The sequence below is a fragment of the Lepus europaeus genome, chromosome 8 (assembly GCF_033115175.1).
Source record: "Lepus europaeus isolate LE1 chromosome 8, mLepTim1.pri, whole genome shotgun sequence".
In the NCBI taxonomy this organism is placed as follows: Eukaryota; Metazoa; Chordata; class Mammalia; order Lagomorpha; family Leporidae; genus Lepus; species Lepus europaeus.
The window spans coordinates 107,730,482-107,758,393 of record NC_084834.1 but is presented as its reverse complement, the minus strand read 5'-3'; the positions used below and the strand labels follow the sequence as shown (position 1 = coordinate 107,758,393).

Sequence of the window (27,912 nt, the reverse complement as noted above, 5' to 3'; positions counted from 1 at the left end):
CCATTGTGATGAATTCAACTAATATTATTTACAAATTATTTTAGGTTTGTGTTCTCATTAAATCCCTTTGTCTTCTTTCCTCTAAAGGAAGCTTTGAAACTCTGGCTGCATTTTCTTAAAAAGTCACTCTATTGATTTCCCAAAATGCTTTCTCCAAAACAGCTGCATGTACGTTTAATCAACAATACAAAGTACACTCTCTGAAGCTCAACCCAGCCCACTATAAAATGAGAAAAGTCAAGAGGACTTTGGACCATCAGCTTCACACACTTGGTTTACACCTGGGGTGTATTTGGGTAGAGCAAGAGTTGGCCATGAAGGCTGTGAAAGGCTTCTGTGTTCTTTTCACGCTGCTCCTGTGTGTCGTTGACTCTGGAAGGACTGGGAAAATACTTGTATGGCCCATGGATTTTAGCCACTGGATTAATTTAAAAGTTATCCTGGAAGAACTCCATCTTCGTGGGCATGAGATAACTGTGCTGGTGCCTTCGCCGAGTCTTCTGCTCGATCATACTAAGATTCCCTTTAATGTGGAAGTCCTCCAGCTTCAGGTAACCAAAGAAACCCTCATGGAAGAGCTCAACACTGTTCTCTACATGTCTTCTTTTGAATTGCCAACACTTTCCTGGTGGAAGGTGCCAGGAAAAATGACAGAAATGGGCAAGCAATTTTCAAAGAACCTCAGAAGAGTGTGCGACAGTGCTGTAATGAACAAGGAGTTGCTGGACAGGCTTAAGGCAGCTAAGTTTGATGTCTGTTTGGCTGACCCTTTAGCCTTTTGTGGAGAGTTGGTGGCCGAGCTCCTCAATATTCCATTTATATATTCTTTCCGGTTTTCTATTGGAAACACCATAGAGAGAATCTGTGCTGGGCTTCCCACCCCTTCTTCATACGTTCCTGGGAGCACATCAGGACTGACAGACAGCATGTCTTTTGTACAGAGACTGAAAAACTGGTTATTCTATCTAATGAACGATATGATGTTTTCACAATTTTTATTTTCAGAATGGGATGAGTATTACAGCAAGGTTTTAGGTAAGAGGAATTCACTTGCAAAAAGATTCATACTTCATTTGCTAAACAGAAATATTTATCTTAATGTGTGAAACTTAAACCTGCTGGTTTTGTAAAAAGATTTATTAGAAATAATGGCAGAGTGGGGAGATACAGGGACAGAGGGAGAGAGAGAGGAAAGGAGAGAAAAAGAAAGAGAGAGAGAGGCAGGGGAAGAGAGAGCTTCCATCTGCTCAGTGACTCCTAAAATGCCTGCAACAGCTAGAGCTAGACCAGGTCCAAGCTGGGAGCCGGGAAATCCATGCAGGTCTCCCACACTGTTGGCAGGAATCCTAGTACTTGGGCCATCACTTGCTACCTTTCAGGCACAGTAGCATGAAGCTGGTTACGAAGCACTGAGTAGCCAGAACTTGAACCAGACACTCCAATATGGGAAGTAATTGTCCTGAGCCAGGGCTTAACCTGCTGCATCACAATACCCAAACCTAACCAAGGTATCAAGGTTTCAGTATAATAGCCAAGTTCTTGTGGTCAGCCTGTTCCACCAAAAACAAATTATTTTATTATTATTTTGTTTTTATTAAAATTTCTTAGATATCCATATATTTTTTCGATTTAACAATGTTTAACATTTTGCCATATTCATTTCATATGTAAATATTATATACATATACTATTTTTATTAAAAGGTGGGTATTACTATTATATAATGTGGGATTTGAGACAAGAATCACAAAATGAGGAAAGAAGTGTATACTATGTTGAGTATATAATTCAGTGAAGACAACATTTATAACTATCAATATGCTAAATAATATGACATGCGCATTTTTATACTCCCTTTATATATTAACTTCCACATATGGAAGAGAATATATGGATTTTTTATTCCTATTTTGTTTAGTTCACTTAGCAAAATGATCATCCAGTTTCATCCATTCTATTTATAAATGTCAGGATTTCAATCTTTTTCCTGGCTGAGTAATATCTCTTTATGAATACATACCACATTTTGTTTATCCAGTCATCAGTGATGGGAATCTAGGTTGATTTCATATTTTTGCTACTGTGCATTGAACCGCAGTAGAGTGTTGGCATCTCGTACGCTGACTTACTTTCCTCTGGATATATCCCCAGAAATGAAATAGATGGGCCATATGGTAGATCTATTTTTAGTTTTTTTGAGGAATCTAGATGCTGTTTTCCACAGTGGTTCTAATTTACATTCCCATTAACAATATACTAAGGCTCCCTTTTCTCCACAATCTTACCAGCATTTGTTATTTTTTGACTTTTAGATAATAATAAAGATTCTAGCTGGAGTGAGATAAATGATTCTTTATAGTGTATAGCCACTGCTATTGACATATTGTTGTTATTATGGGGTAACTAATCATACTGATATTTTTGTGTCTCACTCTTGAATTTATAAATCTAAGTACAATATCTTAATAGTTCCACTAACTTTAAGTTAAAAGATTTCCATTACATTGACAAGGTAAAAAAAATTAACAATACCAACAAATAATGTTTTTCCCACACATGTCTATCTTACATGCTTTTTGTTTTTGGTTTTAAGGTTTGTTGTTGCTGTTGTTGTTGAATACCCCATTGATGAATTCTTCCAGCACAAACACAAGTAATAGTAGTGATAACAGACTTTTCTCCTAAGCATTATTTTAACAGTATCTCTAATAATCTATCATTACTAAATACTAAGTTTATTTTAAAAAATACTAAAATCTTCCACTGTAGTTGTGATTCCTTGTTTTATTCAGCAGAATTCATTTTCTATTTTAATATTATCTGTAATCTAAATTTCCTCTGAAATATTATTTCTTCATCAACTAATAAACAGAATGAGTGCTTTGTAATGAGGAATGTGACCCAGAAATAAGCCACTGATTGATTCAATGAGGCACATGACCTAGTTAGGAACAGCATGTCTCTGTTAGACTTTTCCTGGCCTTCTGTGTCAGAAGGAGTTGCTGGATTTTTGTAAAATTAACGCTGAGAAAATTTCAGCAGATATGAATGCACCTATTATTTTTCTATGATTAAAGGATAAGCAGGAAAAGGGAGAACTGGGATAAGATAACTGTAATCTGATTCTGGTAATAATTTTTGAGTAATCAATCAAGCAGTGTATGATCTCTTGCTAGTACTAACTCGTTTGCTTACTTCAAATTCTAGCAGTTTGACACTCAGCTTTGAAATCTTTTCTTTTTTTTTTTTTGAAATCTTTTCTACAATAATCTACTAGTGGTAAGAAATGAACCTGTCTGTTTTATTCATTCTAGAATGCTTTCTCTGGGAATATCATCTGAGAAAGAAAAATATGGGGACAGCATTGTAGCGCAGCAGGTAAAACCCCAGCCTGAGACACCGGTATCCTATATGAGCACCGGTTCAAGTCCTGGATGCTCTACTCCATATCTAGCTCTCTGCAAATGCACCTGGGAAAGCCCAGAAGACAGCCTGAGAGCCCTGTTACCCATGTTAGAGATCAGGATAGAGGACCAGGTTCCTGGCTTCAGCCTAACCTGGCCCTGGCCCTTGAAGCCATTTGGGGAGTGAACCAAATGATAGAAGATCTCTCTCTCTCTCCCTCTTTCTCTCTCTCCCTCTCTCTCTCTCTGTAATTCTGCCTTTCAAAGAAATAAAATACATATTAAAAAAGAGAAATATTTAACTTGATAAATCAAAGGGAACTATTTCTTTACCTCTCTCATAAATTTAAAAATGTTACTAGTTAAAATTTTCTATTTGGTTGTTCACAATATAGAATTTGTTACATAATGTAACCTGAGTATATTTTTAAAATTTTTATAAATATGTCATGCTTCTTATACAAATATAAAATATATCATGTTAGAGATATATTCAAATCATTCAGGAGAACACAGTAAGATGGCAAATCTGGTTCAAATATTATTCTGAAGAAGTATTTATTAACATTCTTGTGAAAAATTAAGATGTTAGGATAGTATTCCTAGATTAGACACAAAATTCATTAATGTCTTAAAAACCAACAAAAATTATGATTTATGAGATGATGTTTACTATGACAGAGAAATATTCAAGTTATATTTAATTTCACCATAATCATTTACTGAAAGTAAATAGCAAAATGGGTTCATTTTCCCAAGTCAATTAAATAATTCCTAGATTATTCACGGAAAACAGAGCCCTGGCATGATATCAAAAGACATTCCTATAGTCTCATTTAATTTCCAAATTTAGGACATTTTTTTCTAATGATATCTTTTTCCAAACCAATTACTTTAATTATTTCCTACCTGTCATGCTATCTTCATTTCATTAGGTGTATTAAGTACATAGATGCTTATCTAAAGGGTGAGAGATTATAGGCTAAAAAACACCTACTATGCCTAGTAGCATAAGTCTGCATAGAAAATCACATATTGAATGATTCTACTTAAATAAATTATCCAGGTGAGTCGAATCCATAGAGAAAGTAGATCAGTTTTTGTCAGGGACTGGGAATGGGAAGAAATGAACAATGATTGCCAATGGAGCATCAAAATGGGGATAAAGAAAATGTTATTTGGAGGATAAAGAAATCTTTCAGTTAAAAAAGCAATCATGGCTCACATTTTTGTGACTATACTAAAAATCACTCAAGTGTGTGCTTTACAAGAAAGGATTGTATGCTATGTAAATTATACCTAAGAAAGAGGCTATAGAAAAGACAAAGTAAAGCACCACACAAAGGGAATCAGAAGACAACCATGTATGACCCCAAGAAGGCAGTAAAGTGGGATATGCATTGAGGATGAATCTGGATTTTGAATAACATTGTTATTGTCAGTATTACTTCCCATAAATTGCTGAGAATTGTTTGTGATCTCTTCTATGGGTGTATTTTGGGACAGTTCAAAACACATCATATTTTCTGATTAAGACTTTTAGAACATTGAAGTGACTATTCCAAAAGCCATATTGTGAACAATCTTATGATTATTGCTTCTTTACGTCTATGAGACTGAATACACATTTCAGAAAGACATAAAGCCTTTGTGTACATGTTCTTATACCATGGTAATTGAATAGAATTCAGAGATGAAATTCTGGTCCCTGACTAAAGAACAAATTAACAGAGAGATACTAATTTGAATTCTTTTCTGTTAATGTTCCATTGATTGTCATTTTAGCTGGAAGCTACCTCTTTCTCATTGTTTGTTATCTAAACTTATCAGAAAACAAATATTTCACCACCAAATTATTGAACAGTACTACACCTTCATCCTCTCCCCCCAAAAAGAGAGAAATAGACAAAAAGGCCTGTGAAATGTGCATGCATTCTCGTTGTATATAGTAAACTAAATGATCACTTTCCAAAATTTATGGAAAGATTTCCAAACCAGGTAAGATGTAATCAATTGTGAGATTGCATTCTAAATATCAGGAAAAAAGAAGAGATAGATTACAGTCATGAAGTTACCAGAATGCTTTGATGCTTTGAAGCAATAAGATTGTGATAGATTGCAATTCTTTTTTTTTTTTTTTTTTTTTTTGACAGGCAGAGTGGACAATGAGAGAGAAAGAGAAAGGTCTTCCTTTTTTCCGTTGGTTCACCCCCCATTGGCCACTGCAGCCAGCGCGCTGCGGCTGGCACACCGCACTAATCCGAAGCCAGGAACCAGGTGCTTCTCCTGGTCTCCCATGTGGGTGCAGGGCCCAAGGACTTGGGCCATCCTCCACTGCACTCCCGGGACACAGCAGAGAGCTGGACGGGAAGAGGAACAACTGGGACTAGAACCCGGGGTGCCAGAGCTGCAGGTGGAGGATTAGCCTATTGAGCCGCGGCACCGGCTGATAAATTGCAGTTCTAACAGGGGAGATACCCCACCAGTAATCTGAGGATGACTGCCTGAGTTCATTTTTGCTTGCTGGAAATATTTGCCAATTCTGAGCATTGAGCTCAGTTCAAACTTGGTGCAATCAGATAGATGCTACAGTACAGGCAGAGAGTACAAGCAGGGGTATATTAGCAGGCTTGTCATCATATCCTACCCCTGGGTATTTGGGTTCAGTGGGGCAGGAAGGGGTTTTGTCAAGGGCCATTTGGATATTCATAACTTTATTTGCCAATCACACAAAATTGTCAAAATTATCCTGCAAGGGACCAGCATTGTGGCACAGTAGGTTAAGCTGCCACCTGAGATGCCAGTATCTCACAGTAGCACTAGTTTGAGCCCTGGGCTGCTCCACTTCTGATCCAACTTCCTGTTAATGCTCCTTGGAAGGCAGAGGAAGATGGCCCAAGTGCCTGGGCCTCTGCCACCTATGTGGGAGATTCAGATAGTGTTCCAGGCTCTTGGCTTCAGCCTGGCCAGGCCTGGCCTTTGGGGCCAACTGGAGAGTGAACCAGAAGATGGAAGATCCTCTCTGTCTCTCTGGCCTCTTTAACTCTGCTTTTTCAATTAAATAAGTAAATTTTAAAATAAAATTATCTTGCTATGTATTTACTGAATTTCAGTTCCTGCTTGTGGTTGCCTTGGCGGGGATACATCAACTGATTCTGTGGGCCTCATATGGCCTGCAGGTCAGACATGCCCCGGTACTAGACTTCTTATCCCTTTGTTTGGTTATTCATAATCTCACTGGTGTGTTTCTTGAAGGCCAGTTGATTTCACATGGGTTACGTGGGCCCAGTATTGGTTCTCTAGGAATTTTGTTTGACAATTATGTTAAAACATTTCCCATTTAACCTGTAAATTTATCTTGCTTCTATTACTCTTTGTTTTTATTTAGGGAGACGTACCACAATATGTGAGATTATGGGGAAAGCTGAAATGTGGTTGATACGAAGTTACTGGGATTTTGAATTTCCACGCCCTTATTTACCTAATTTTGAATATGTTGGAGGACTACACTGCAAACCTGCAAAGCCCCTGCCTGAGGTAATTTAATTTGCTAATATTAGTGAGTTCTGTTATTTTTCTTCTGGAATTATCTCTAGTTTATTATTTATAATATCTGATCTTCACATTAAAACAAAAGGGGGAAGTAATAGAAATTAATAGGTGCTCGTCCCTTAGATGATTGCACTACCATGGCAATCTTATTATTTTATCATATCATCAGTGATATTCATCAAACCTGTCAGATATTGGATACAGATGAAATTCTTGGCCTCTGGTTATGGTGAAGGCCTGAAATAACCTCTTGCACATGTGAATGAACTGAAGTATGTCTTCAACAACCAAAAAGTATTGGCCAAGTCTAGATATTCCAGAATGTTCTCTGCATTCAAGGGGCTTTGTTCCAGATAGTGCCTTTTCTGTCAGCCTGAGTTTTAGGGTAAAGAACATTTTGTATCAGCTGCCACTCAATAGGTGGATGTATGGCATGAGAAGTAAACTACTGTTTTAAGCCATTCAGATTTCGAGATTGTAGGTTATTTAGCATAACCTAGTCCTGAATGGTCAATAGGGGTGAATAGAATAGATCAAATAGACATATGATGAACCTTCAAAAAAAAAAAAAAACTCAGAATTCAGGAATGATGAACTGTTTGCACTGAATAGAAGAAAGAAATCAGAACAGATAATGGAAAAGGTAGGAGAGAATGCAAAGAAGCAGGTGAGTAATCTAAATATTTTATGTCAAAGTTAAGGAAATTTCAGATAAGTGACTAATGTATAAGCAGTGATCCAACACAGCTTGTAGGCTAAAAAAGGAACAAAATTGAGTACAGGGAATTAAGATATAGTTGCTCCAGTTTTTGCATGACATCATAGAGATCTAAACTACAATGTGGTACTGTGTTTGAGTAGGAATGGAGAGATTTAGAAATATTTATAAAAAGTTGAACAAGTTTTGGTATTTGTATGGAGGTGGAGGTTGAAGAAAGAGTAGTTAAAGAATGAATCTCTGCTTTTGTCTTTATATGAGTTCTTTCCTTTATTTGCATCTCTATGTGATAAAGTCAGTAGAGAATGTTGGAATTTACTATAGTGAGGGACTAAAGAGGAGAAGTTGAATGAAAAGGCATATGTTCATATTTAAGCATGCTAAATTTGAGGTACCAAGGCAATGTCAAATTGAATGTGAAGCCAATCTTAAGGGCAGGTCTTAACACACTGTTCATTTGTTTGTTTCAATAAGAATTTAATTTTTACAGTCATTTATATTCATATGAAAAGTAAGCTAAATTTGCAAATCTATAATCTATTTATTCCCTCCCCATCCATATGCATAGCTACCATCCCCCCATCTTGGTACATGTGCCACAATCAATGAACCAACAATTACACATCATTATCAACCAAACTCCATAGTTGCATTAGGGATATTGTATCTGTAATAAACTTCTGTTTAACGTTTACCGTGAGGCTTTAGAAAAACCCTATAGCCTTGGAAAGTTATTCCAATAAGTAGCTTAACTTTGATCACAAAGAAAATAAATGAACAGAATAAAACTTACCATCTTAGCTCCATTTTCACACATACACACATTTTGAATTTTGATATTGCAACTTCCATTTTTATTTTACTTATCCCATGAAAGTGTGTTGTATTTATAATTTCTCAATATCTATCTTTTGTATACTTTCACCTTTTTGGCATTCAAATTAAGTTTATAGGGGAGTCATCACTATAGATTCTGTAGTACAGTATTTTAAATATTTCTGTATACTTATAATTACCAGTGAATTCTATGCATTTAGATATTTTTGTCCATCCATGCTGGCACTCATTTCTTCTAGTTCGGAGAAGACTCTTCAGCAATTCTTGCAGTAGAGATCTGTGATAGTGCATTCCCTCAACTTTTGTTTTCTGAGAACGTCTTTGTACTTTCTTTATCCTAGATATACTTGGCTGAGAACCGTATCCTTGGCAGGAAATTATTTTCTGCTTATGAATAGATGTACCTCCTGGCCATTGGGGTCTCTGCTGAATAGTCTGGGTCCAGGCATATTGAGCTACTTTTAAAAAAGATTTACTTTCTTCTGGCTATTTTCAGAATCCTTTACTTGTTGCTTATATTGTAGAATTTACCCCTTATATGTCGAGGGATAATGATGTTTAGACTGAATTTGTTTATCTTTGTCCTTCTATAAGTAATTATTTATATCTTTCTCCAGGTGCAGAAACTTTTCCAATTTCAATTCCTTGATTAGGATTTCTATTTCTTTCTCATTTTCATGTTACTCTTGAACTTCAAATGTCACTCAGGTTAAATCTTTTGATGTTTTCCTTCACATGTATCTCAAAGTATATGGCTCTTTTCTCTCCTGTTACAATGTTTTTTAAATAGGCAGTCTCCAAGCTCACTGATCCTTTATTCTGCTCAATCATATCTGTTGTTGAGATTTTTCCATTGCATTCTTGCATTGATTCACTCATTACAAACTTTGACTATGGAATGTATTGTGGTTTTAATGATTTCAATCTTTGTTTATCTGATAAACTTATAAACTGTTTTTGTGTATTCTCTTGGAGTTCTCAAGTTTCTGCAAAACATCTGTTTTGAATTCTTTGTTTAAAAGATCTTCCATCTGGAGCCATTGCTGTGGCATAGCAGGTAAGGCCGTCACCTGCAGTTCCATCATCCCATATGGGTGGCTGCTCCACTTCCGACCCAGCTTTCTGCTATGTCTTGGGATGGCAATGGAAGATAACCCAAGTGTTTGGGCCATTCAACCCATGTGGGAGACCTGAAAGAAGCTTGTAGCTCCTGGCTTTGCATCGGTCCAGCTCTAGCTGTTGCAGCCATTTGGGTGAGTGACCCAGTGCATGAAAGATCTCTCTTTCTCTCTCTTGACTCCACCTCTGCCTTTCAAATATGAATAAATAAATCTTGAAGAAAAAAAAATCATCCATCTCCGCTTGACGAGAATCACTCAACAGTGTCTTTATTCTATTTGATGAGGTCATTTTTTCTCTATCCTTATAGATGCACATGTGTCTTTGCATTAAAGAATTCCATATTTATTCCAAGCTCTCCTGTCTAGTTGGGGTTCTTTCTGTCTTTTAAGGTTATGACTGTTTAGTGACCTTATTACCTTTATTTGGGGACAGTGCCTCCTAGTTACCACTAGATGGAAGCCTTATCCCTGGTTTTTCATGGGTCTTGCAAAGATTTTTTCAGTTTGTCGACATGTCCAATTTATTTGCTCAAGAAGAAAATCCCAAGGTTGGGGGCAGACTTTGTGGCAGAGCTGACTTGGGATTGGCCCCCGGGGTACTACTGGTGCTGGTCATCTGAAATATGGCCTGTTGTTACAGAGACACACATATTTTTCCCCTTCTGCTGGTTGACATTGAGAGACCCCAAGGCTCCATGCATTAGCCTTTGCTGGTCCCAACTTCCACCTTTTACTTTAGCCAGCTTCAGGAGCTACAGCCATAAGGGCACTGAAGATGATGTCCCTGAGCTAAGTTACTCAAGATGTTACTACAATGAGTTCACTTCTTGTAGTATAGATAAAGTGAGACTGCGACGACTGGGGAATATTTTCTAAATGACTCCATTGGCTTAGGAGGTGATATGGGTTGCCAACACAGGGGTGTTTTTCTTTTTTTTAGTTTTTATTTTAAAGTGACATAAATAATAGATATTTACATAATTGTTTATGTTCAACTTTTATTTAATAAATATAAATGTCCAAAGTACAACATTTGGAATGTAGCAGCTTTTCCCTCCATGAACTCCCTCCCAGCTGCAACCATTCCATCTCCCACTCCCTCTCCCATCCCATTCGCATCAAGATTCATTTACAATTATCTTTATATGCAGGAGATCAACTTGGTATATACTAAGTAAAGAGTTCAACAGTTTGCACCCACACAGATACACAAAGTATAAAGTACTGTTTGAGTAGTAGTTTTACCATTAATTCACATAGTAAAACACATTACAGACAGAGATCCAAATGGGGAGTAAGTGCACAGTGACTCCTGTTGTTGATTTAACAATTGACACTCTTATTTATGATGTCAATAATCACCTGAGGCTCTTGTCATGAGCTGCCAAGGTTATGGAAGCCTCTTAAGTTCACAAACTCCGATCTTATTTAAACAAGGCCATAGTCAAAGTGGAAGTTCTCTCCTCCCTTCAGAGAAAGTACCTCCTTTGATGGCCCATTCTTTCCACTGGGATCTCAGATCTCACTCACAGAGATCTTTCATTTAGGTCATTTTTTTTTTTATTTTTGCCACAGTATCTTAGCTTTCCATGCCTGAGAAACTCTCATGGGCTTTTTAGCCAGATCTGAATGTCTTAAGGGCTGATTCTGAGGCCAGAATGCTGTTTAAGATATCTGCCATTCTATTAGTCTGTTGTGTATCCCACTTCCCATGTTGGATTGTTCTCTCCTTTTTAATTCTATCAGTTAGTATTAGCAGACCCTAGTCTTGTGTATGTGATCCCTTTAACAAGCCTATCATTATGATCAATTATGAACTGAAACTGATCACTTCGACTAGTAAGACGGCAGTTGTACAGGCCACCTTGATGGGACTGTATTGGAATCCCCTGGCACGTTTCTAGCCCTACCATTGGGGTAAGTCTGGGTGTGCATGTGCCGAACTGTACATCACCTTCCTCTCTTATTCCCACTCTTATATTTAACAGGGATCATTTTTCAGTTAAATTTAAATGACTAAGAATAATTGTGTGTTAATTAAATAGTTCAACCAATGGTATTAAATAGAACAAAAAAATACTAAAAGGAATAAAATAGTAAGTTGTTCCTCGACAGTCAGGACAGGTGCTGATCAAGTCACTGTTTCTCGTACTGCCCATTTCACTTCAACAGATTTCCTTTTATGTACTCAGTTAGCTGTCACAGATCAGGGAGAACATATGATATTTGTCCCTGTGAGACTGGCTTATTTCACTCAGCATGATGTTTTCCAGATTCCTCCACTTTGTTACAAATGACTGGTTTTCATTTTTTTTTTACTGTTGTATAGTGTTCTATAGAGTACATGTCCCATAATTTTTTATCCAGTCTACTGTTGATGAATATTAAGGTTGATTCCATGTCTTAGCTATTGCAAATTGAACTGCAATAAACCTTGAGGTGCAAACAGCTCTTTTGTTTGCCAATTTAATTTCCTTTGAGTAAATTCCAAGGAGTGGGATGGCTGGGTTGTGTGGTAGGGCTATATTCAGGTTTCTGAGGAATCTCCAAACTGACTTCCATAGTGGCTTTACCAGTTTGCATTCCCACCAACATACATTAGTGTGACTTTTCCCCCACATCCTCGCCAGCATCTGTTGTTAGTTGATTTCTGTATGTAAGCCATTCTAACTTGGGTGAGGTGAAACCTCATTGTGGTTTTGATTTACATGTCCCCGATGGCAAGTGATCCTGAACATTTTTTTTCATGTGTCTGTTGGCTGTTTGAATTTCCTCTTCTGAAAAATGTCTATTGAGGTTCTTGGCCCATATCTTAAGTAGGTTATTTGTTTTGTTGCTGTGGAGTTTCTTGATCTCTTTGTAGATTCTAGTTACTAATCCTTTATCAGTTGCATAGTTTGCAAATATTTTTCTCATTCTGTTGGTTGCCTCTTCACTTTCCTGACTGTTTCTTTGCAGTACAGAAACTTCTAAATTTGAAGTATTCCCAATTGTTAATTCTGGCTTTGACTGCCTGTGCCTTGGGAGTCTCGTCCAAGAAATCTTTGCTTGTGCCTATATCTTGCAGGGTTTCTCCAATGCTCTCTAATAATTTGATGGTGTTGGGTCATAGATTTAGATCTTTAATCCATGTTGAGTGGATTTTTGTGTAAGGTGTAAGGTAGGGGTCTTGCTTCATGCTTCTGCATCTGGTAATTTAGTTTTCCCAGCGCCAGTTGTTGAATAGCCTGTTCTTGCTCCAGGAATTTGTTTTAGATCCTTGATCAAATATAAGTTGGCTGCAGATGTTTGGATTGACGACAGCTAGGGTGGTTACTGGAGCCATAAACTAGAGTGTCAATTTGTTGGGTCAACAACAGGAACCACTGTGCACTTGCTCCTCATGTGGGATCTCTGTCCTTAATGTGCTGTACATTTTGATTTAATGCTATAACTAGTACTCAAACAGTATGTTTCACTTTGTGTTTCTATGTGGGTGCAAACTGTTGAAATCTTTATACTAAATTGATCTTCTGTATATAAAGAGAATTGAAAATGAATCTTGATGTGAATGGAAGGGGAGAGGGAGCGGGAGAGGGGAGGGTTGCGGGTGGGAGGGAAGTAATGGGATGGGGAAGCCATTGTAATCCATAAACAGTACACTGGAAATTTATATTCATTAAATAAAAGTTAAAAAAAAAAAGAAAATGTCTACTGTTGGACACTTGAAGAGAGATTCCAAGATGGTGGAATAGGAGGGCGCTCACTGATAGTCCAGGAAAAGATAGTTTAATAAAAGCAGAGATAGTTTAGTCTCAGGGAAGAGTTAGGGAAAAAATGGCAGAGGAAACGCTTCTAGAATTAGAAGGACATGGTAGATCTACGTGAGGGCATGGGTGCCCACAGCTCAGGACCCAGCTGCCAAGAGTCTCCACACCAGCACTGGAAAGAGAGGTGAGATTAAATTGCAGTAGCCCGAGACACTAGCGGAAAAGTGGCAAGAAGAGTCTAGAGGGAACGAGGCTTGAAGCCTTGTGGGGGAAAGTACACTAGCCTAACTAGAGGAGAGAAAAAAGTAAAAGGAACGGTATGGACACCATTCTTTCCCCACTCGCCTTACAAAGGCATGTGGGCCAATAGAGCAGGTGCCATTTTGCATATACCTAACAGCTGTGCCAGCTTGGGCCTGCGCCCACCCTCAGCCAAACAGAAAGACCTGACTATGGCTTCCTATACTAAGATGCCTCTGTCCTTCTCCAAACCTGGGAAATTTTCTGCTAGTATCTCACTGAAAATGCCTTCTAATCCTTTCTCCCTCTCCATGCCTTCAGGAACTCCTAGAACCCGAATGTTGGGTTTTTTAATAGTATCCTGTAGATTCCTGACAATATTTTTTAGATTTCTAATTTCTTCTTCTTTTCTTTGGTTTGCCTGTTTCCTTTCCTGTTCTCTGTCTTCTAAGTCTGATATTCTCTCTTCTGCTTCTCCCATTCTGTTTTTAAGGCTCTCTAGTGTGTTTGTCATTTGATCTATTGAATTCTTCATTTCATTATGATTTCTCGTCACTATCACAGTTTCTTGTTCCACTAGTTGTTTCATTTCATTTTGATTCCTCCTTAATATTTCATTTTCATGAGAGAGATTTTCTATCTTGTCCATTAAGGATTTCTGTAGTTCAAGAATTTGTTTCTGAGAACTTCTTAATGTTCTTATCAATTTTTTGAGATCCGCTTCTTGCATTTCTTCTATCTCATCATCTTCATAATCTTGAATTGGGGTGTCTTTTTCACTTGGGGGCGTCATAGTGTCTTCCTTGTTCTTTTTACCTCGGTTTTTGTGTTTGTTGTTTGGCATGTTGGAGCTATTTGGTTTCTTCACTGTGGTGTTTTTTCTTGTTACACTATGGCTCTATATTAAGTGGACTGTCTGCTTTCGGTGGAGCCTTAGAGATTGAGATGAGTGTGGCCTGAGAGCTCTGTTTGGTTCCTCAGGGTTGAGGGTATGTCAAAGATGACACTCCCAGGTTAGGCGTGGTAAATCTCCCTTTCTTTCTTTTTTTTGATTCAAAAAGGAAGTAATTCTGTACAGCTGAATGTAATTGGAGGTAGTTAGCAGGCAAATGATATACCCACAGGAGCCAGAGATCGGAAGCTCTTTCCCAAGGACCACACAGGGAATCTCTGCTGCCCTCGATGTGGGCTCCAATTCTCCTGCAGTCTCCCACTGGGTTGCCAAGTTAGATGCTAATCTCCTGTTATTTCACCCCTCTTCCCAGAGTCAGGTTTTTCTGCTAGGCTCAGGGCCGGTGCAGACCTGAGGTCGCCCTGCTTATGACGTATGTCAAAATGGCGCCTGCTCTTTGTCTTGCTCGCCTTTGAGGGGTGAGCGGAGAGAGAGAAACTTGTGTCCGTATCGGTCACTTTTTTTTTTCCTCTCTCTCTCTTCTAGTTAGCCTGGTGAACTCTTCCCCACGGAGTTTCAAGCCTCGTTCCCTCTAGTCTCCTCTTTCCGCTTGCCCGCTGGTGTCTCGGGCTATTGAGGTTTGGCTCACCTCGCGTTCCAGCGCTGGTGTGTTGATTCTGCTGCTGGTGTCCCGAACTTGGGCTCCCACGCTCTCCACGCAGGTCCACTGTGAATCACTAGTTCCGGAAGAGTTTCCTCTGCTGTTTCTTCCCCTACTCTTCCTTGACCCTGCAGTATCTCCACTTTTATTAAACTGTCTCTGCCCCCGGACTAATAGTGTGCTCCCTTCCTATTCCACTCTAGACATTTTCCAGTTGTGTTTTTCTTACACTCCATTTTCAGCTCTGCTGCTCAAGGAATTACTATTGCTTCCATTTTAAGTTCTGAGATATCCCAGGTGTCAATTTTTCTACAGTTGCCTTTGGTTTTCTGCAGAGAAGCATGAGGCCCATTAGAAAAAAAAAGATTTATTTATGTATTTTAAATGAAGAGTTACAGAGAGAGAGAGAGAGAGAGAGAGATCTACCATCTATTGGCTCACTTTCCAAATGGCCCCAACTGCCTGAGCTGTGTCTGTCTGAAGCCAGGAGCAAAGAACTTCTTCTGGATCTCCTATGTGGGTCCAGGGGCCCAAGGACTTGGACCATTTTCTGCTGATTACCCAAGTGCTTTAACAGGGAACTGGATCTGAAGTGGAGCAGCTGAGACTCAAACTGGTACCTATTTGGCAGGCCCACACTCCACAGCGCCAGCCCTGGCCATTTGCTTTTAATCTATCCTCTTGGTGATATCACTTGTAAACTAAATTAATGTGACTGTATATATGGAGCCCACCCATCCACAAACAATTGTGGTGGTTGATTTTATCAACTTGACTGGGCCATGGTGTTCAGATTTATAATCAGATATAATATGGGATAATTCTATGAGGATATTAGGATATTAATACTGAAAACTTTGCCTTGCATAAAATACATTCCCTTTCTTAGTGTTCACATTCAATCAGTTGGAGGCTGAAAAAAAAAAAAAAGACTGACTTTCTACTACAGGGAAACCTGTCAGCAGATACTTCAGACTTAACTTCAGCATCTCCCTCCCTGGAGTCTCCAGCCTGAGAGCTCCTCTTGTATAATTTTGCCATTTAACTTCTATATCACATGAGGCAATTCCTTAAAATAAATATTTCTCAGCATGTACACATACAACACACACATATGCAGACACACATATACATCTTATTGCTGCTATGTATTTGGATTTTCTTTTGTGATATGTATTAGATTATGCATTTTTTGATAAAAGTGAATACATTGTGACTTTAATATAGTTCCTATTTTAATTGCCATAGTGAATGCTGGTTCATATTTTATTAAATATTCAAGTCAGTTTAGTTACAACTGTCATTCATGAATATTATTTTTATAGTGGTTATGAATTGGACCAACCTAATGTAGTTTTTACTTTCTCTAATAATTGTATATTGATTATTTTCATTTGTCCAATGCTTTCACACATATACAATATAATGTCTTCTGCTTTCAAATCTCACAGGTTTCCTTTTGTCTTATTTTGTTAGCATAGCTTGTTTAGTACATAAACAAAAGGTGAAAATCCTTTTTTTCCTTAAATATGATTAAATAATGCTATCTTCATTTTGAATGCAGTATCATATGCTTCCATGATTGCATTCTCATCTTTAGAATACAGATAGTTTATATTATGATTTGTTAGTTAGTTACATGGGTGCCTATTTCTTCAATGTGATCATGGCAGCTTAAAATACAAAGCCAACTGAAATAAATTAATTTAGGAAACAAAGAAGGACACCATTAGCAGATTAGTACACTGTGATTCATCTTGAAAGCTGTTGATGAACTTAGCATACAAAACCAAATATGAAGTAACAAACTAGAACCATTTAGCATAAAGGAATCAAAGTTCTTCATGTGAGTCACTGGGAAGAGGAAATTGAAAGGTAGTGGAGAGTAGCAAATATGGTCATTTTCTTTATAATCAACAAGATTATCATGAAAATGTGGCTCTGCCACTGACTACAATGTTGCATTGGAGAAAGTACTTTAACCTGAGATAACTTTCTTATCTTTGAATTTAGATATTTCTATGGAGGTTCTCATGGTACTTAAGTTGAATGATATGTAAAGAGTTCAGTACATGGTAGGAAATAATAGTCATCAATGATTTATAAAAACAGACACACACATCTCAGTAGTATCTACAGCATGTGATAAGGAAACCCTAGACTTTGATCATATCACTTCTCTGCCTTTTGGGTAAGATCAAGTGTAGACTTTGATCATTTTAATTTGCCAAATATTAGTGATTTAAGTTAATCATATACACTCTCAGTGTTCAAATGGTTGAACACATTTGAACTGAGTTATCTAATAATCCAGATACACTGAGAAACATTTGAGGCTATGCGATTTTTTGGCACTAAATTTTCATATTAAGAAGACTGATTTCTTTACAGGAATTGGAAGAGTTTGTACAAAGCTCTGGAAATGATGGAGTAGTCGTATTTACTCTGGGTTCAATGATCCAAAACCTCACAGAAGAAAAGTCGAATCTGATTGCATCAGCTCTTGCCCAGATTCCACAGAAGGTTTGATAATTTTATTTATTTTAAAAAATTGCTAATTTAAATCCAAAGGTCTTTATAAAAGTGTAACTTACAAATGTAGCAACATTTATTGCAATCTTTAGTACCAACTGTACTGAAATTTAAAGAAAAAAAGTATTAAATATCAGAAGAGAGTAGCCAACAATATTTAACTGCTATCTTGCTTAAAACTGGGTGTTAACTAAAGAAGATATATTTCAGAATATTCTAAAAAATAATAAACATAATATTCCTTCTATCTATTGTGCACTAAGTCAGGCCCAAACTTCTGTTTTAGGTCTTTGTCTTTTACTTAGAGAAGAATTCTAAGTACAGGAACAAACACAAGATGCAGCATGATAAGGTTTATTTACAGAATGAGAAGAACACACGGGCATATGAGGGCTTTATTTAGGGAGAATGGGCCAGGAAGGGTAAAGAAGGACTTCCATACCCTGCTTCCCTGGGTCCACAAGGGAAGAGAGAGAAATAGAGAGAGCCCCCTCCACTTTACCGAACTCCTTATGAGCTTCCAAAAGGGAAGAGGTTATATAGAATTCCCCCTAGGTCCAAGGTAAGGTTGATAGGATTACATGGCAGTTGAGGGGGGGTGGGGTGGGGATGTGGACTCTAGCTCATGAGTTATCTATCTCACTGATCCTTCTCACATTATATCTATATCATTTTCTAACCATAGTCCTGGTTTTTAAGGTGCCCCTGTAGTCTTAGCTTATTTGGTTGTTATTGATTGCTTTTACATTTGAAGCAAACATAAAAGTTACCACTAAAATGACAGAGAACACAAGAACAGGTATTCAAAAGTGTGGGCTCAATTTGCAGGATTCCATGATACTAGACTTGCTAATATTTGATGTTTTTATTTGTTTTCATTTTACTTGAAAGTCAGACACACACACACACATACACACACATATTGTGAGAGATAGAGAGAGGGATCTTCCATCTGCCAGTTCATTCCTGAAATGTATCTCAATTGTTCATCCTAACACCTGCAACAAACATCTACTCCTAGCTAATGGATTTTAAACTTGGCTCTGCTGGAGTTTAGAACTGGCACCTTAGATTCCTGGGGTATTATGAAATAATGATTCTTCTATTTAAATTTAATTAGCTCCTCAGTACTACAGTAAAACATTTATGAAATTAAATTTTATGTCTATACAAAGCATCCCTTTTTTCTTAATGTAACCCAATGTATTAATTAATGTTTTTCTGAAACCACCAGGGACATTTTCTACTTTCAGTTCAAACCAATACTTGCAGGCAGATTTAAGCTTCAAACACTCATGACAATGTTTTTATCTACAACCAAATTACTTTCAAAAATTACTTGTTGACATAGTACCTATTTACATATTTAATGTGAAGGATACTTCATAAAAGATTGAATTTTAATTGATTTAAAAGTTAATACTTAGGAGTGATATCAGGAAATATGATAGACTAGAAACTACCAAGAATCAGTTTTAATAGCTATATAATTATACTGGTGGAAATCATCTTTAGCTGTTAGGGAATTCTGGAATCTATTTGAATGCTTCTGCCTTTCTGTGAAACCCCTGTATAATTCATTATGGTCAGTGTAACCTCATCACAGTAGCAATTAGAAATTCTCCATCACCCACCCGTAAGGCAAACAACAAGCCCATGTCAATGATGAGGTATGGTGGATGGAGTTAAGAGCACTAAACCTTGTCCTCCAAACACTGGACTTCTGTTTTCTGATTGCTAGTTTCGACCCTCAGCCAAGAATGGGAACGAACACTGGCCATAATTATTCCAACTCTCACCAGCTGAAGTGGCTTCCTGTTTACATTAACAAACATGCCCATTTAATCCTTTTTTCTCCTTTTATAGCACAGATATTAACATATTAGAACATTCAAAATATACTACATAAAAGTGCTATTTAGAAATTCATGTTTAGTGTCAGAGAAAGACATAGATTCAGAAAGCATCTGAAAAGAGTCTAATCTTTTGCCTCAGGCCAATCCGTCAAAGAAATGCATAATTTAAAAATTAAAAAAAATCAAATCTCAAGAATAGGAAAAAATAATATTTCCAGGTGCAGTACATGACAATAGTAAATATCTGTTTGTCAACAATAATCATGAAGTATGTAAAGAAATATAAAGTTTAGGCCGGCGCCGTGGCTCACTAGGCTAATCCTCCACCTATGGCACCGGCACCCTGGGTTCTAGTTCCGGTTGGGGCACCGGATTCTGTCCCGGTTGCTCCTCTTCCAGTCCAGCTCTCTGCTGTGGCCTGGGAGTGCAGTGGAGGATGGCCCAGGAGCCTTTGGCCCTGCACCCACATGGTAGACCAGGAGGAGGCACCTGGCTCCTGGCTTCAGATCGGCACAGCGCGCCGGCCACAACGCACTGGCTGTAGTGGCCACGTGGGGGTTGAACCAACGGAAAAAGGAAAATCTTTCTCTCTATCTCTCTCACTGTCTAACTCTGCCTGTCCAAAAAAATAAATAAATAAAAATAAAGTGTAATTCATTCAAACATAAAAGCTAAACTGACAGCAGTCATTAAATTATTTACCACACAAAGACTTAAATACAAATGTTTTTGAAATGGCCAAGGAACAAATGGTATATATTGAGAAAGACAGGAAAATATGTATGAACAAAACAATAATATAAACAAAGTGAAAAAAAACTTTCAAGACAAAACAAAAAAAAATCTGAAGCTGAAAATTCTAATAACTGAAATATAAAATTCATCTTAGTGTTTCTAAAGGAAATATAGGCAGTTAAAAGAATCATCCAATTTGAAGAAGGAGTTATTGAAATTACTGAGTCAGAGAAAGAGGAAGAAAATGAACAGAACCTATGGGCTGTGGGATACCATGAAGTGAACTAATATGAATTATGAGAAACGCAAAAGGCAAGAAAATAATCAAAAGGACATGAAGAGTGTTTGAAGAAAGAATAGCTTTGAAAAAACAGAATAGTTTTAAATGACATTCCCCCAAATTGCCACAACAGGTAGAGCTTGTCAAGCTGAAACTAGGAAACAAGAACTCCAGGGCTCCCAGGTGGCTGGCCAGCCTGGACCAAACTATTTGGATCAGCTTCTGTTGCCTTCCTGGCACATTAGTGAGAAAATGGATAGAAAGTTGAGCAGCCAGGATTCAAATGGCCACCCTGATATGAGATGCCCTTATTTCAATCAGTGGATTAACCTTGTGTATCACAATACTGGCCCCTGAAAGTTCTGAATGTTATAAAGTACATGAATATATGAATGCAAGAAACATTAAGAAAACTAAGGGAGGGTAAACCCAATGAGATGCAAAGCATCTGAGGGGCCGGTATGGTGGCATAGTGGGTAAAGCTGCCACTTGCAGTGCTCGCATCCCATATGGGCACTGTTTCGAGTCCCAGCTGCTATGCTACCGATTCAGCTCTCTGCTATGGCCTGAAAAAGAAGTGGAAGTTGGTCCAAGTGTGTGGGTTCCTGTTCCGATGGGGAGACACAAAAGAAGCTCCTGGTCAGCCATTTGGGGAGTGAACTAGCAGATGGAAAACCTTTCCCTCTCTGTGCCTCTGCAATTCGGTAATTCAGCCTTCCAAATAAATAGGCAAATATTTGTTTAAAAATCAGGATGAAAAGCAAAAGTTCTGGTTAGCTTCACCAGTGAGTTCAACTAAACATTTAAAGAATGCACACTAATCCTCAATGTCTCCCAAAAAATAGACTGAGTCCTTCATACAACTTTCTAGGAGGTCACAATTACCTAATATAAAAGTCAGAAAAGGATATTACTCAAAATACTAAAGATTAATAAATATACATGAAAAATATCCTGAACAAGATACTAGTGAATACATTATAACAATGCATTGAAAGATTATTCACCATGACAAAATGAGATGTATCCTATAAATGCAAAGGCAGTTACCCTAAGAAAGTCAATTAATTAAATACTTTACTCTCATAGATAAAGAAAATCCACACAATCATTTTAAATTAAACAGAAAACACATTGGTCAAGATTCATCACTCTTGCATGATAAATAGAACTCTCATAAAACTAGGAATGCATGGAAAATTCCTGAAGTGTGGTTGTATATAACTGAAGCTACCATCATACTCAGTAGTTAAAACTGAAACTTAAGAGGAACAACAAAGCAAGGATACCTGCTTCTACCTGTTCATGGCAATAAACAGAATCAAAAAAGGTAGTATGTGTTTTTTTCAGGGCAGACTATGAGTGACTGAGGTCCAGCAGACAAGTCTAGTGATTTTCAATGGATCTTGGGAAATATTCCAAAGTGGGAAAATTCTAATCAGAATGTGGAGGCATTGAACTTCTAATTGTCTCATCCTGATGAGCTGTGATTCAGAGAATCTTCTAAAATGTTCTAATACAGTAAGTTCCTTTATCTTAACAGGTTCTGTGGAGATACACAGGAAAGAAACCAGCTACATTAGGACCCAACACCAGGCTCTTTGAATGGATTCCACAGAATGATCTTCTTGGTAAGAACAAAACTAAGCAGAGCTGAATGTGAGATCATTTGAATGCTTATTCATTAAGAAATAAATCCGAAAATTTCTATTCAAAAAGGAAGACATGAAAGCTTAATGTCTTCATGTTTCTATGGCCTAATGGAACACCTAGTGAAGCTCTAAGAAAAACCGGAGTGTGAAAATTCTGTTGGTCGTTCAGCCTCTGCTCAGATGTAAAGTTAGCAGACTTATCGGGCGGGCTCTCACTAAACACACATGGACGACTACAGTTGCTTCATGGTTCTTCATGCCCATTTTCTGCCACATCTATTCCATCTTCCTCACTATAACTTTTTGGAAACAAAATTCTAATGGTTTCATTCAGTGTTTCTAATATTATGGATGGTCCCATACTCCTAAAAATGCAAAATCCAATTCTCTCAAACAGAGCATTTCATGAAGTTGACCTAGTCAATCTTTGTAGTCTGATACACTAACCTTCTCCCACTGAAACTGCACAACTTGCCTCCTTTCCCCAGCCACATAAGAGTTCAGATTTTACATCTCTACATTCCTTTTTGTTCATGTATTACTCATCCCATCAGTTTGTCCACCTGGCAACTTCATTCCATCATTTAAACTCAGTCTAAACTTTCTCAGAATTTGATAGGATGAGTTGATTTCTGGAACAACCAACTGCTACTTCACCTGGGTAAACTACCTGATGATATCTTTGAAGCATACAATAATTTTCATGTGGTCTCATGAATTGTATGGGAGATGTCTCCTAATTGAATCAATATTTTATATAAGTATCATGTGTTTTCTGTATTTGAGATTCTCACAATTTAAAATATTAATATATTATTGTTTCCTCTTAGGTCACCCCAAAACCAGAGCTTTTATCACTCATGGTGGAACAAATGGGCTCTATGAAGCGATTTACCATGGGGTTCCCATGGTGGGGATTCCCTTGTTTGGTGATCAACCTGATAATATTGCTCGTGTTAAGGCCAAAGGGGCAGCGGTTGATGTGGACTTGAGAATTATGACAACTTCAAGTTTGCTTAAAGCATTGAAGGAAGTTATTAATAATCCTTCGTGAGTATAGACTGCTTCTTTTCTGAGGGGCTTTTGACTCATTCAAAGGAGAAAAATGTTTCACTCAATTTTTAAAAGCATTAGTCTGAAATAGTTGTTAACATGTTGCTTATACTTCCAAAATTCTATGGAGGCATTTCAAGTCACCTATTGTCTGTTTTTTTGAAGATTTATTTTAATTTTTGAAAGACAAAGTTGCAGAGAGAGGTAGAGCCAAAGAGAGAGAGAGGTCTTCCATCCACTGGTTCACTCTTTAAATGACAGCAGCAACGCCTAGAGATGAACTGATCCAAAGTCAGGAGCCAGGAGTTTGTTCTAGGTCTCCCATGTGGGTGCACGGGCCCAAGGACTTGGGCCATCTTCTACTGCTTTCCCAGGCCATAACAAAGAGCTGGATCAGAAGTGGAGCAGCCGGGACTCGAACCAGCACCCATATGGAATGCCAGCGCTGAAGGCCGAGGATTTAACCCGCTGTGCCACAATGCTGGCCAAATTGCCTATTGTTAATGTGCAGCAAATGATAACCTCAAAGAAATACTTAAACATCTTTCAAAAGTGTAAGTTCCTGTTAAAGATACACAGCTTTTATTTTTATGAAAATACTTACTGTTACTGTACAGAAAATTATATGCATTGTCATTTTACAGAATTTAGAAAATAAGAAAATAAAAAAATTAAGAAATCAGTAAACTCTTGCCACATGTCTATAAACTAACTTATCAGTAGAAAATCATTACTTCAGGGACCAGCACCATGGCGCACTAGGTTAATCCTCCACCTGTGGTGCCGGCATCCCATATGGGCACCAGTTCTAGTCCTGGTTGCTCCTCTTCCAGTCTAGCTCTCTGCTGTGGCCCGTGAGGGCAGTGGAGGATGGCCCAAGTGCTTGGGCCCCTGTACCCACATGGGAGACCAGGAGGAAGCACCTGGCTCCTGGCTTCGGATCGTCATAGCTTCGGCTGTTGCAGCCATTTGGGGAGTGAGCCAACAGAAGGAAGACCTTTCTCTCTGTCTCTCTCTCTCACTGTCTGTAACTCTGTTAAATAAATAAATAAAAATCATCATCAAAAAAAAAAAAAGAAAGAAAATCAGTACTTCAGATATTTCCTTTTCCTAATTAAAAATAGAAAAGAAATATATAGTACTAATTCCACTAAAATTGGATAATGTTTTTTAATTAAAAAATATACTCTTCTATTTAGTGAAAAAAAACAGTACAATGAAATGCAAATTGAAAAGAGTTTCCAGGTTTTGGTAACTATCTTATTAATATCAGATAAATCACTTACTAAAGGCTACATGTAAATTTAAGAAAAACCTAAACATTAAGAGATTAAAGATTATAATAATTATCTTTAAAAAGGTTTTCAATTTTGTTCACTATAAAATGACTATTCACTCTGATGTCACATTTCCATTCCCTATCCATCTCTTAAACACTGGCCTGTAATTTCTGTCAGTTGTATTATGATTACATTGTTGAGTAATGTTGGTTAGTATTCGTTTTATAATTACAAGGACCTAAAGATTTTATTAATGTTTTACTGCAGTATCTCAACTTCTGAAAATATTCATTTTTATTAACTTATCAGTCAAGCATTTTGTTTATGTGCTTGTTACTTTTGTTGTTTCTTTTTTTCCTGAAATATATATAGAGCTACATTTTCTTTACATTCTTGAATATTAATGAAAGCCTGCTTTTTTGATTAAAAGCAAATATCACCTTGTCTTTCAATAATATACCTAGCTCATAATCTCTTCTTTAGAATTTACTGTATGTTACTTCACTACCTCCTGTAACTCAATGTTGCTACATTCTCCTTAAAGAATGATAACATTCCAGCACAGAAAAATAAAGCCTTATCTCATCTCATCCAAGGATAACTTTTTTGTAGTTCAGCCATCCAAAACCCCAAAACCAATATCCTGGCCTAGGCTTTTGTTTCTTGAGTGACTAAAATGTATACTGCATTGCAAATGCCATATACGTATCACCACTGGTACTTGTATCCTTTTATACCTTGCAGAATAGTCTATCAACTGTTCACTTCCAGTCATTGTTTCTTGCTTATAGGATTCGAAAGACTGAAACATTAGGACCACAGAGATCACAGACTGAAACCACTCTCTGGTCCCATTGAGGATTAGCCCATTGAGAACCCTAACAGCTATCGGACAAACTTTATTAGGAGAAGGGATCCCTTTACCACAGGCAGCCTCACAATCCTGTATCCTTTTACTATATTGATCATAAACCACATTTGGAAATGAGATTCAAGCATCCACCTTCTCAAACTACATATGCTACTTTCTTACCTCTGAATCTGTTAAATTCTTTTCTGCTCCCCTCCAAATGTGATTTACAATATTGAACATCTATCACATTTCAGTCTATGGGCCGCCATATCTGTAAGTATCAAAGGAAAATAAACTTCCATTTGTGTATTTGGTGATATCTATAATGTATAATTTATTATAAAATTGTGTAATATATTTATAAGGCTATGCAACATAATTTTAGGTGCTCTGTGGTCTTAAAGTCCCTAAATTGCTGTCTGTGTATTCAACCTTCAGCTATAAAGAGAATGTCATGAAGTTATCAAGGATTCACCACGATCAGCCCCTGAAGCCCCTGGATCGAGCAGTCTTCTGGATTGAGTTTGTCATGCGCCACAAAGGGGCCAAGCACCTTCGGGTTGCAGTCCACGACCTCACCTGGTTCCAGTACTACTCCCTGGATGTGCTTGCATTCTTGCTGACCTGTGTGGCAACCATTATTTTCCTAGCCACAAAATGTTGCTTGTTTTTTTGCAGGAGGTTTGGTAAGACAGGAAACAAGAGAAAGAGAAAGTAGTGCTTTCTAGACAGTTTGGCTGGAAATCAGTATAGATCAGTGAGATGAGTAACAGTCATGGATTCAACAGATTGTTCCTTTTCTCTCATGTATTCTAGGACATTCATCAGTTTTTCAGATCAGGGAGCAAAGAATCACCCAGAAAGTTTGTGCTTGTCTTAGAAACGTATAATGGTTGTGTCTCAATGTATTTCCGTACTTTGTTGTTTCAGAAAATCAGTTACGTTTGACTAGTTACTGTGATTCAAGGTATGCTAGGGAAAAGTATATGACTAAAATGTAATATCTATATTTTTGAAACAAGTTTAAAAATATTTTAAATTTGTCTGACATAATTTTTCTTCTAGTTGTATATGAAAAAGAGATTTAAATATTTACTGAAATATACATAGTTTGGGGAAAAATGCATTCTGTAGAAATGCTATTAGCATTTGAATTTATTAACAAGCCTTAGCTAGAACTCTGCATGAACATGAAGACACTAGTTGAATTTTAAGAGAAGAAAGGATATCTTTCTTTCATTGTCTTAGAAAGACTTTCCCCCAATTCTTTGTTCTTGAAGTCAGAGAATTATTACTGGGATAGTGTTAATGGAATTAAATTTTCACTAAATTATTGTCCAATATTTGTCATTCATAAGCTAAGCTATGTAAACTTAAAATTTAGCTTTATCTTAGTACAATATATTAACATTTGTGTGATTATTTTTGTAAGGTAATGATAACACAAATAAGAGAACATTAAGCAATTTACTTGTAATTGAGAATACATTATAAAGAAATTTAAAGTCATAATTCATAAGATGCTGAATTATAAGTGGTAATGAGATTTTTTTCTCCTGTAACAGACTTTTAAATCATAGTTTAATTTTTGACCATTTAAGTCAAACTCAACCCATCTCCTTACTTTTTCTTTTGTAAAATGACATAACAAAGAAGAGTTTACATTCACTCACATTTGGATAACTTGTTTGCTTTTTCTAAGTTTATTAAAAAAAACTACATTGATACAATATTGAGTACATTCTAATAGATCTTATAAGCACCGACATATTTAAAAAGAACAAGTATCTACCTATTCAATCATAATTGCAATAATAAATTAATCATATTAACATTTCAGTGATAATTGTAAATATACAGAGGCAAAAGATTGTAACCTTTTTCCAATTTAAATTGAATATAAATGCATTTTCGCAAGTTTAATGACCTCTGTCTTTCTTAGTTAAAATGACATTAAATAAAATTTTTAAAATGTAGGAGAAAAAATGCTTTATTTCTAATGTTACAACTAATATCTGACTATAAAATGAAAAGCTGATCAATCTTCTTTATTGTCACTTAATTGACAATGCCAATCGGCACATCACAACAGTGAGTTTATGTTCATGTGACAATGTATGCAAAAAATTTTGTTCCATATGCTATGAATAAATATAATTATTATCATCGTGTGTCTTGAAATTTTAAAATGGCCAGTATTTGCTTGATGATTGGCTTCCTTATGGGCATGTATTCGATTCATTTCTGTTATGTTTATGAAAAATAAAGTTTGATCTGCAGGCTTAAATCTAACATAGGCTTCAAATGAATGGGAATGGTATCTAGGACATTTTAAATTATTATACAGCTGAAACTGAATGGAGGCTGCTTCCCCTGGAACAGAGAATTGCTACCAACCTTTTACTTCTCACTGTAATTTTCTTTTCAAAAAAGACATTTTACTGAAATACAGCATACATATCAAAAAATGCACAGAAGTGTATCCGCAAATCAATTT

At 37.0% G+C, this 27,912-nt stretch overlaps 1 protein-coding gene across 4 annotated transcripts; it reads left to right on the top strand.

The window, feature by feature from the left end:
* Nucleotides 1-265: 265 nt before the first annotated feature.
* On the top strand, nucleotides 266-27,707 carry LOC133765128 (UDP-glucuronosyltransferase 2C1). 4 transcript variants are annotated; one of them, XM_062198747.1, is made up of 7 exons: nucleotides 2,622-2,653; nucleotides 3,315-3,378; nucleotides 6,793-6,941; nucleotides 17,566-17,697; nucleotides 22,121-22,208; nucleotides 23,060-23,279; nucleotides 25,854-27,707. In XM_062198747.1, the coding sequence occupies exons 3-7, from the start codon at nucleotides 6,819-6,821 to the stop codon at nucleotides 26,131-26,133; spliced, it is 843 nt and encodes a 280-aa protein (XP_062054731.1). In that variant the 5' UTR covers nucleotides 2,622-2,653; nucleotides 3,315-3,378; nucleotides 6,793-6,818; the 3' UTR covers nucleotides 26,134-27,707. The 4 variants fall into 4 exon arrangements, with proteins under 4 accessions (XP_062054729.1, XP_062054730.1, XP_062054732.1 ...); XM_062198745.1 differs by lacking the exons at nucleotides 2,622-2,653; nucleotides 3,315-3,378 and adding an exon at nucleotides 266-1,035; XM_062198746.1 differs by lacking the exons at nucleotides 2,622-2,653; nucleotides 3,315-3,378; nucleotides 25,854-27,707 and adding exons at nucleotides 266-1,035; nucleotides 25,354-25,834.
* Nucleotides 27,708-27,912: the final 205 nt, after the last annotated feature.